This window comes from Vombatus ursinus, unplaced genomic scaffold, assembly GCF_900497805.2.
Source record: "Vombatus ursinus unplaced genomic scaffold, bare-nosed wombat genome assembly UNPS02014225.1, whole genome shotgun sequence".
In the NCBI taxonomy this organism is placed as follows: domain Eukaryota; kingdom Metazoa; phylum Chordata; class Mammalia; order Diprotodontia; family Vombatidae; genus Vombatus; species Vombatus ursinus.
The window spans coordinates 165,337-176,910 of NW_020954003.1; the positions used below are offsets into that span (position 1 = coordinate 165,337).

Consider the following 11,574-nt stretch of genomic DNA (forward strand, 5'->3'; position numbering starts at 1 on the left):
CCGTAAAGCCCTAAGAATTGTTAGGATGAAGATGGGAACAGCAAAGAAACAAAGCAGACTTTAGCTCCGGGGTGCGGGGCACCGGGGCTAAAGATGAGCGCAGCAGAGGACGGGCAGATGTAGGGGAGTGTCCTTGGAGAAGTTAGCTGCTTAGGGTCTGGAGCTCAGCAGCCCGAGCAGTTCCCGCAGCCTCTTTCGCCTCGATGACCTTCTGGGCTGCAGTCGCGGCCGGGACCCGCCGAGGCCAGTGTGGGGGCGGGGGCAGGGGCGGCAGCAGGGGAGGAGCAGGCCGCTCGGGCGACCTAGGAGGAGGGGGTGGTCTGACGGCGGGGGCCGGACTCCGGTCTGGCGGGCGGGGACTGAGCCCCCTCGGGAGCCCTGGGCGGCGCGCGCCGAGCCCTCCCTCCCGCCCCCAGCCTGGCGGGGCCGAGTTTGGGGGCTGGCGGTAGCGGCGGCGGGAGGGAGCCCGGGAGTCAGCAAGGCTGCCCGCCCGCCCGCCCGCCCGCGCTGCTGGCGAGATGCGGTCCGGTCCCGCGCTGCTCTGGCTGCTTCTCTTGAGGTGGCCCCTAGGGCGCCAGGGCTCCGGGACCCCAACCTGGACTCGGATTCCCCCTTCCCCTTCTCGTTCCCTGCTCCTGGCATGAATAGAAGAGCGGGGGGCGCCATGGAGGCGGAGGGTGAGTTGGGAGAGGGGAGGGGAGAGGAGGGGGCGGGGAGGGGGGGGCAGGGAGGGAAGGAAGCTGAGTTGTGGACCCGCCCCTGGAGCAGAGGGGGATAGGGAAGGGGGGCGGTGTGTGCTGCTGCGGGATAATAGATTTAGAGCTGGAATGGCCCTCCGGGATCATCTAGGACAACCTCTTTATTTTACAAAAATGGAAACTGAGGTCCACGGGCTCCTCTTCCCACTTTGCCCGGTTGGATCGAGTGCCTTTTGCTAGAGAGCAGCAATCCTATTCATCGGTTTGTTAACCAAGGGCCCACCAGAGGTCATCCAGACTGTGCCCGGGTCTCGGTCTCTGTCTCGGTTTCTACGCAGGGAAAGTGGGTTGTGGGTACGAGCTATTCCTCCTCATCCTGTCGGAGTCCCCCACCCCCGATCCCCCCACCTTGGAAATGAGGCTCCTTGTGAGTAGAAGCGTTAATGCCGAAGCAGTCTTGAGATTTTTACAGTGTTACTCTTCGTAACTGGAGTAGTTGGGAACCCAAACAGGCCCCTGAGTTGAGCCCCGACTAAAACAGTTTTGAAACAATCTTGGAGGCTGGTTTTTGCAGGAGAATTGAATGGGAATACCTTGTAAAAAAGCAACTTTTCACATAGAATGGAAGAGGAGAAAACTTTCCCCGACTAAGGAAAACACTAACATTCTCCCCTGTTCTACCTCCAATCCCCATCTCCACCCCTCCCCCACCTGGCAGGGGTGAATTCTGTGATTGGAGTCTGAAGTTCTTATTCAGGGGTGCTTTTTCTCCCATCAGGAGCCCTTGCAGAGGAACTGTAGGTGTGGGTGTCTCACAGTCTGGCAAATTCTTATTCCTCAGAGCCTCCTTCAATTATACTGTCCCCCCAAGGGGAGCCAGAGAGCTCCATTCAACCTCTTTCCTAATCTAATGGAAGATGTCATTAAAGAAAACAGTCGAGTATCCGGAGGCAGCAACGTGTATTGGAAAATGTTGAATTTGGACTTTAGAGACCTGACCTTAAATCCTGTAACTCTTATTTCCTTTCTCCCCTCGGTTGTTCCCATCTTTAGGCCTCACTTTCCCCCAGGTGTACAATAAAGAGAAAGGGACTGGATGATCTCTAATTTGCCTTCCAGCTCTAAATGCTTGGGGAATTTGGCTGCTCTGCCTATGCCACACTGTATGTGGAACTGGATCCAGAGAGTTTTTTTCCCCCAAGGGCAGCTTCCAACTCAACCGAATACTGTACTGAATATTACAAGTCAACCCTGAGGCATGGGAGGACACTGAAACTTTCTTCTACCTTTGTTAGCTAGGTTCAAACCAAACCAGCAAGCAGTTATTAAGCGTCTGCTACTTAGACTAGGCTTTGAACTAGACAGTGAGGATATAAAGGCAAAAAATGAAATTCCCTGCTCTCAAGTGCCTTATATGTTGGGGAGTAGGGAGGGGGGAACAAAACATATATACAAATAAGTAAATACTAAGGTTATGCAAGTACTAGATTTTCTTAAAGCAGAACTGTGACTGGTTGTATTTTAGAAGAAGGATTTGTGGGCCCTTGTATCAATTGGTTGATCAATAAACATTTGTTAAGCTGCTACTATGTTTCTGGCACGGTACTAAGTGGAACTAATTGCTGAGTGTACTAAGTACAAAAAGAGGCAAAAGGTGGTCTCTGCCCTCAAGGAGCTTACAACTTAACGGATTGTATTCCCAGAACTTAGCACAGTGCCTGACACATAATTAAGATTTACCAAATACTTGTCGGTTAACTGATATAGTGTTTTGAGGTTTGCAAATATTCAATTATTTTCATATAGCCCCACCATTTGAGCTGAAACTACAGCAGAGCTATCAAACTCAGGCTGCAAAACTCCTTAGTGAAGCAAGGAACTAGATTGTAATTAGGAAATGTTTAACAAAAATAAATAAAAATATAATACAACATAGATAATGTCAATTTGTGGTTTTCTAAGTCAGTATGGAGCCATCAAGAAATCCTTTTCTATTTGTGTTCCATATCCCTGAGCTATAGCACTGGCATTGAGTATGAGTTCATCTTCACTGTGGTACCAGAACATTGGTTATCTATTAACCCAGTGCCTGGACAAAACTACCTGCCACCTCCACTCTTCTCTTGTCCCTCCTCATCTCTCCTGTGTTTTGAGCGACAAACCAGGGAAGTTGACACTGCCACCTTGAAATGAATTCATGCTTGACCATCATAGGACCCAAGAGGATTGAAGTCCTTAATCACTTGGTTCTTTCCCAGTGCTGTTTGCTGATGAACAGACTTTCATCTCCTGCTTTACCTGTTCCCATGATTTAGTGGCAGCATCTGCTGAGATGAAAATCCTTTCCATTTCCTACCCCTCCCCAGACTCTCATCTGGACCCATCTCAGCCCTCTGGCTCCACAGTTGATATCTTCCTCCACTCTTCCTCTCCATTTTGCCCTCTAGAAAGCCTACACTATTTAACATAACACCAAAAACAAATTTTAACAAACTTTCCTTTATTTTGGGTGACTTTACGTTTTACTCTCTATTTTCTTATATTAATAGAAACTTTGTTCTCTCCAGAAAACAATGCATTCCTGATCATTCTTCCCAACACTGGATACCCGTCTTCTCTCATTTCCCCTGACATTTTGAGCCTTTGATCCCCACTGTCCCTTTCAGACAGTCTCTTTCCTACCATCATGGAACACTCTCCTTCTTTGAGGTTTTCTCTGTCTGTCCATGTTCCCCAGTCCAGATCCTCATGGCAGTGATTTGCTGACCTATATCTTCTCTCTCTTTTCTCAAGGAGTTTAGTACCTGGCTCACAGTCATCCCATCCACTCTAACCTCTGCCCTCAAACTCAAGGATGTTAATACATTGTTGTGCCTCAGACAGCCGGATCTACTAGCTTCTTTAGCTCCCATGATGTGGACCTTCAGATCACCTTCAGCAACAACAGAGATAGCCATATTCTTGATATCACCATCTGCTGTTAACTGCCACTTTCATTATCCACAATTCTGAAATTCCTTTCTGTAATAATAATTTACTATCTTTCCATCTTTCACTTTATCTCTGTTCCTAAACCTCTTTTTCATCATCACCAAGGCATCTAAGCCCTTCCTTATTCCTCCAGTTTAGTCTCACTTTTCTCCCTTCTTGATCCTATCCATCGTTGACCAATTTAACTATATGCTTTAACTATAACTATATACTTCTAGCTTTAGTCTCTTGTCCTCTTTTCCTATATCTAGTCATGCCTTGGTAAACTATATTTTGGGGTTACCCCATCACCTACCTTCTCTGCCCCTATTCCGTTGCTGGAGAAAGTCACACAATTGTATCAGGTGGTTGTGCTACAACCTTATCTAATCTCACTGGGTCCTAGCTGGTATGTGGTAATCCTTCCCCGTTTGACTTTATCACACTCTTACCAGGTCAGGCCAAGGCCCTAAGGACCACCTAAAAATAGTGTCAGGATGTGACTCTGTAGTAGTGTTGGGATGTAAAAGCCAAATTAGCCACATTACTTATTTGCCTGCCTCACAGAGTTGCTGTGAGAGTCAAATGAGATGACAAGGCTTTGGGATGTGGTGGAAAGAATTAGTGTCTTGGAGCTGTGGGACCTGAGTTCAGGTCTTTGCTCCACCCCTTGTCAGGTGAATGATTGTGAGCATCTGATTTAACCCTCTCTGTAAAATGAGAATAGTATTAACTATACTACTTTCTTCACAGAGTTGTTGTGAGGAAAGTCCTTTGTGGATCTTTTTTTTTTTGCTAGGCAATGGGGTTAAGTGACTTGCCCAGGGTCACCCAGCTAGTGAGTGTCAAGTGTCTGAGGCCAGGTTTGAACTCAGATCTTCCTGAATCCAGGGCCAGTGCTCTATCCACTGTACCATCTAGCTGCCCCCCCCCTTTGTGAATCTTAAGTCACTATAGAAGTGAGTTACTACTGATAATGAATATTTGTGGAAGAAGTTGTTGGGGCTGGCTCTTACTCAACAAACATTTACTAAGCACTATGCATACAAAGAAACATAAAAAACCAAAGTCTCTTCCATCCAGGAGCTCACATTCTAATGGGGAAGGTAACATCCAACCGGGTAGTAAACCAGAGGTAATCTCAGGGAAAGCAGAGGGAGGAAGTGGTGGGGAAGGGAGGCCTTTTGCAGAAAGTAGGATTGAAGCTGAGTTTTGAGGGTAGCCAGGTGCCAGAGGTGAGGAGGCAGAGTATTGGCAATTGGGGACATCCAGGAAGGACTTCATGGAGTACTCTCTGAAAAGTCATGGAGTTGGAAGATGAGGTGTGTAAGGACACAGTATCTCTGGCCTACATGAAGGGGATTAAGACAGGAAAAGTAGGAAGGAGCCAGGTTGTGAAGGGTTTTAAAAGCAAACCATGATTTTGTAGTTGATCCCAGAGGTAATAGAGACTCACTGGAGTTTATTGAATAGAGGGGTAACAGGGTCAGAGGATGCATGGGACATAGGCTCTTGGGATACCAGTCTAGCTCTGAACCACTGGGGGAAGTGACACTGTGTTCATTGTTGTGTGGTTTGTACTTCATCATGCCGTGACTTGCAAATGAATTGGATTTAAGTGAGGGAGAGCTGTGCAAAATCACCAGCCTCACTTTCTCCTCTGGAGCCATTTGGATCCAGTGGCCAGACATAGATCAGAATGACTGGAGATGGCCTAACCCTGTGTTCCTATTGGTACTGCTGAATGGCCTCCTAAAATAGTTTTGCTTATTCTACAAATCTTTCTTTTTGACAAATGAAAAAAAAATTTCTGTTCTTCCAGATGGGTAGAGGGGGTGGCAGCCTTGTATTTCTTTCTTCTTCCTCTTTATATGGAGGACATGAGCTCCTAGCAGAAAGGAGTTGTTCCTTTGTTTTCGAAGAGAACCAATGATATCACTGGTGATATCTTGACTTGCTTGTGGATTGGATTTAAGTGAGGCAGAACTGCACAAAGTCATCAGCCTCACCTTCTCTTTCCTGAATCATCAAAGTCCAATGGCAGGACAAAAGTCAAGAAAATTGGCGATGGCCCAGGATTCGTTGGATATCCTTGGCGTCTTTGGTGCCTGACCAAGTCCTAAGTGCTCCACAGCATTGTTGAATGGTGCATTGTTGTCTCAGTCTGAGCCCTACTTGGGGAGTAGTTCCATCATCATTGATCTGGGTGGTCTCAGGTACTGTAAATGTGATCATTGCCCAGCCATCTCCAGGATGAATACAGCATGAGAGGCTAAGGAGCTGGATGAACTTGGATGAATTTAGTTGAACAGAGATAAAAAAAAAAAAAAAACCAGTCAGACAGGTAGGAGAAATATCACACAGAAAATGCAGACTTTGGAGGGGTTCTGGCAGTGAGAAGAGATATATATGATGATAATTTGATGGGACACACAGCCAAATGAGGGTTTTTTAAGGATAGGAGAGGCTTGCCCTAAGGATTTTGTTCATGCTTCCATCCTCACCTTTCTATATCTTAGCCCCTGCTCAAGGGACATGTCCTCCATGAAGCCTTCCCTGATCCTGATAGGATCATAGGATTTTGAGCTAGAAAGGACTTTAGTGATCATTTCGTTGAAACTCTTCATTTCATAGATGAGAGAATTGAGGCCCAGAGTAATTTGCCTAAGACATCCCTGAGTTGGGATTTGAATCTCTGTCCTCTGACTTCAAATCTCTTTCTGTTATGCCATACTCTTTCCCAATTGGTTGATCTTCTCCATCTTCTGAATTCCCCTTGGTATTTTGTTTTTTCTGCTTAAGTATCACTTAGTGGATTCTACATTTCACTTCTTTGTATAATTGTTTCCCCCCTCTCCAAAATAACAATAGCAACGATGATGATGGTGATGATGATGATGACGATGATGATGATGAAGACCATCACCACTCCCACCACCCACCTATAAGCTACTCCAGGCTAGGGGCTGTTTCTTGGTTCTGTTTATCGCTCTCTCCCAGCAGGAGGCAGTAGAGGGTCCTGCTCATAGGAGCTGTTTGATGAACTAAGGTAGATAGGCCCCCATCTAACACTTACAGTCTTAGAGAGTTGCTTGAGAGGTTTGGTGATTTGTCCAAGGTCATGTATCCAGTATGTGTTAGAGGACTTGAATTCAAATCCCATCTTTGACACTACTTTTGTGACCTTGGACAAGTCCTAACTTCTTTTACCTTAGTCTCCTCATATATAAAATGAGATTTTATTAGATGACCTATGAGATCCCTACCAGCTTTATGCCTGTGAGCCCCTGCCCACCCTTCTCTCTCTCTCTCTCTAATGAAATATTTATTATATATACCTATATCTATATAGAATCCAAAAAGTCTTAGTGCAATTTTAAACTTTAATAAGCTTACAGATCAAATTAAACTATTAATTAAGCTATTAAAGCTTAAAACTGCAATAAGAATTTTGAGACTCTGTGTGTGTGTGTGTGTGCATGCACATGCATGTGCGCACGCACACCTGGGTATATAATCACACAAAAGAATACTCCCAGGTAAATGCTGTATGCTAATATTTCTGTGGCATGGGCATCAGTGCTAGGCAATTGTCTTATCTCTGGCAAAGTATTTCTTAAAGAAGAAACTGTTTTCATTCTTCAGTATTCGTGTTTGCTGGTTACATTTGTAATTGATCACTCTGAAAATAAAGAAAGACTGACCTCCCACCTTAGGTTTTTGCTGGGCCACTATGGGGAGGCAGAACTTACTCAGGTCTGAATAAGTTATTCTTTGAGGGTCGTATTCCCAAAGAAAACTGGGGCTTTGTTGCAGAGGTGTATGGTTTGGATTGGATCATTATTGAAAAGCAAATATTTAAACTTCATATTTCTGAAGAGAGCAAACCATCAGGCAGTATTGTAAATATTCTGGAGTCCTTGTCTGAAGGGGTCAGAGAATTTCAATTTAAATAGAGATCCAGTTGCTTCATGCCTGTATCAGAATAAACCTTTGTTAGTGTGTAGGGATATCTAAATACTAGCTGTGATAAGAAAACACTTGATGATAGAGAATGGAGTTCTTTTCATAGTAAAAGTGTTATATTTAGCATCCTAGGATTTTAGTGGTAAAGGGATCTTTGAGGTTGTCTAGTCCAACTGTTTCATTTTATGAGGCAAAAACTTGTATGTGCCCGAAGGGGAAGTGACTTGTCCAAAATCACACAGAAAGAAGGCAGTTAGTTGTAGATGTAGGACTAGACCCTTGGTCTCCTGATCTCAGAGCAGTGTTTTGTTTGGTACTCAATAATACACTATTTCTCAGACCCTGGGCAAGTCACTTAACCCCAATTGCCCCCCCCTCCAAAAAAAAGGAAATGAAAGTGTCAGTAGCATTATAGGAAGGGATTCTTCTAAATATAGTATTTTCAATTTTACTTAAATATAAACAGTTTTAGTTAAAGACATCATGGTGGATATCAAGTGGATAGAGAGGTGGCTTGAGTGGGAGAGTCAGGAAGACCTGGGTTCAGCCTTAGCTCTTTCTGTCTGTGTGACTCAGGGCAAGTCATGAAGCCTTTCATATCCTAGGCAAGTCTCTTAAGACCACAGGTTAAAAGAACAGTAGCTATTTGTTCCTATATCAATGAACTCATAGATCTGACTCCCCTTTCCTTCCCACCCCCCTGCAAAAAAAGTGAAGAACTCTAGGCAGTGTTTTGTATTTACTTATTCTTTAAACTTTTGAAAGATATTCCCAAAAAGGGAAACACATACCTGAGTTGTCTGACACTGAAGATACCATGTTGCTTTGTGTCTCTAAGGAAAAAAGTAGAAGCTTTCACATATTTCAAGGTCTATTGCTCAGAAAAAGTAATTAGAATGTTCTGTATTACTTTGAACGAAGGACAGAATTAGGATCAAGAGTGGGGAGTCCCGGGTGAGTGCTTTTACTGACATGCTGTTTCATTGTTACCACCTCCTGGGTGATTTTTCTCTTTCCTCTTTTGGGGCTGCCTCTGTGAAAGGGAACTTCTTTTTGCTTCTTGCCATGATCCTGAATCCCTTTGCAAACTCTATCAGTATAACAGAACAAGATACATTTAAGGCAAGACTGTAGCAATGTTGTCTTCAATATGCTATGACATGTTTTACAATGTATCACAAAACGCTGGGTTTAGAATAGAGCCTTATCGGGAAATATCAGTATTAAGCTAAAGCTTTTTCATTATTAAACAAAAACTCAAACATCTTCTCTGTATGGGAACCATTTCCCCTAGACTTCTTTGAGAACTTAGTGTAAAATACTATTACCTAGAACAATGATTCCTTTCTATGGTATTCCAGATTGCATCCAATTATATTCTAGAGTGCTTTAAAATTTTTTTTAGATTGAAATTATTTTAAATTCACTTAAGACTGCCATAGAGCACTTTTAGGGAGAATGGTAGAGGTTATCCTACAATGAAACTAATAAATACAGAGTATCCAAACATCTGAAATTTTGGGAAATCATTAGCCTGAAGCCTATAAATATTGTTTTCCTATTTGTTGAGTATCTACATCTTCTTATAAATCTTAATGGTTATTACAGTTTAGGGTGGGAAGGGACCTTAAAGATCATCCAATCCAATTGCCTCATTTTATAGAAGAGGCGTCTGAGACATAGAGAGGAGGAATGATTTGCCCAAGGCCACACAGCAAGTTAATGGCAGAGCTGGGACTAGAATCTAGGTATCACGACTCATAAGTGTTCTTTTCAGTTATTACCATAGTAATAATATGTTGATGGATCTGTGATCTCATTGATGTAGTGAGCTTGTTTTCTCCAATTATACTGGTAACAACTTGTCTATGCCTATCCAACTTGTGATAACCCTTGTCAATGTCTTCCCATAAATCCTTTGATGATTCCTAAGAATTTTCTAAGTGGATTATCATGTCATCAGCAAATAGGGTTAATTTTGTTTCCTCTTTGCCTATGCCTTTAATTGCTTTCTCTTATCTTACTGTTGTTGTTAGCATTTTTAGAAATAAAATAATATATAGGGCAAAGGGCCATTTTTGCTTTATTCCTGTATTAACTGTGGAAATTTCCAGTGTGTATGCATATGATGTTTGCTTTTGGTTTTACATAGATATCTTTTATCATTAAAAAGATTCTTCTATGACTGTTCTTTGCAGACAAGTTTTTTTTTCAAAGCCTAGATGAGAAATGTACTTTGTTAAAGGCTCCCCCCGCCACATGAATGGAGATAATCATGTAGTTTTGAATGTTTTTGTTTTTAAATAGGATTAATTATGTTGCTTTCTTTATGTTGAACCATCTGTGCATCCCTAGTATAAATCCAACTTGGTTATAATTAAAAAATTTTTTTGTAAAATTACTGTAGTGTTTTTGTCAGAATTTTATTTAAAAATTTTGAATTGATCAATATTCATTAATGATATCAGTCTATAGTTTCTCTCTCTCAGTGTGTGTGTGTGTGTGTGTGTGTGTGTGTGTGTGTCTGTGTCTCTGTTTTATCCTTCCTTGGTTTAGGTATTAGGACTATATTTGTTTCTTAAAAGGAGTTTTGTTTTTTTTTAAAGAATAATTTGTGTTTTGTAGGTGTTAGTTGTTCTTTTAAATTTTTGATAGAATTCTCCTATAAATCCATCAAAACCAGGAAGATTTTTTTGGTAGTTCTGTTTGGTTTTTTTTGAGATTGGATTAAGATTTTAAGATGAAGTAATCTTAAAATTATTTAAAATTTCTCTCAAGTGTGCTGTTTGTGTGTGTATTTTTTATAGTTGACAGTAATCCTCCATTTGTCTTTTGTTCTTGGTTTTGTTTTTTATGTAGCTGTTCATAGTAGTTTTGATAATTCTTTTTATTTCTTCTGGTTTTGTTGTGATTTTACCTTATTTTTTGTTTTGGTGATTTCATTTTCTGCCCTCATCTTTTTAATCAGTTGAATTAAAGGCTTATCAATCTGGTTAGCCTTTTCAAAGATCCACAAATCCTTAAAAATATTTTTAGAATGGGATTTAGCTTTTATTTTAAATTTTATTGATAAATTTTGTTTTATATCACCTTTATTACCAAACACATCCCTTTCTTTACCCTACCCAGTGAACCATCCCTTGTAATGCAGAATAAAAAAGAAAGAAAAAAATGGTTCAGCAAAACTGATACAACAACTAAATCTGATTGTATATGTAATGTTCTACACCCATAGCCTTTACTTCTGCAAAAAATGTATTTTTTTTTAAAACTTTCTTTGGGGTTAAGCTTGGTTATTATAATTACATGAACTTTTTTGTGATTTATTCTTGTTTTTCTTCTTTCCATTTACATTGTTGTAGTCATTGTGTATACTGTTTTCCTGGTTCCCTTCCTTTACTCTGTATCAGTTCATCTAAGTCTTTTGGTGCTTCTCTAGATTCTTCATTTTCATCATTTTTTAAAATGATGCAGTAATATTTCATTACATTCATTCATCATTGTTTAGGTATTTTTAAATCCATGGATATCTACTTTATTTCTAGTTATTTGCTACTACAAAAAGTATTGCTTATAAATATTTTAAAGTACAGTATATGAGGGCCTTTCTTCCATCACTGATCTCTTGGGGTATACACCTAGCAGTGGTATTATTGGGTCAAAGGAAATGGATGTTTTAGTATCTTTTTAGCTTAATTTCAAATTGCTTTCTAGAATAGTTAGAACAATTCACAGCCTAGCCCACAGTGTATAAGTGTGCCTGTCTTAAAAAGAATGATTTTTTGTTGCCCCTTTTTTTCATTTATAAATTTTTAAATAAGTACTATTGATATTTTTTGGTTTTATATTACTTGCTTCTTCCCTCCTCAAACCATTAAGGATGCCCTTGATAGATCTATCTATCTATCTATCTATCTATCTATCTATCTATCTATCTATC

At 41.3% G+C, this 11,574-nt stretch overlaps 1 protein-coding gene across 1 annotated transcript in view; it reads left to right on the plus strand.

The window, feature by feature from the left end:
* The first annotated feature begins 523 nt into the window (after window positions 1-523).
* Window positions 524-11,574, plus strand: part of FGD3 (FYVE, RhoGEF and PH domain containing 3) — a 192,270-nt gene continuing 181,219 nt past the window's right edge. Inside the window, exon 1 of the mRNA XM_027860622.1 lies at window positions 524-677. Within this exon, the coding sequence (XP_027716423.1) occupies window positions 641-677 (37 nt within the window). The 5' untranslated portion in view covers window positions 524-640. The remainder of the gene's footprint in view (window positions 678-11,574) is intronic.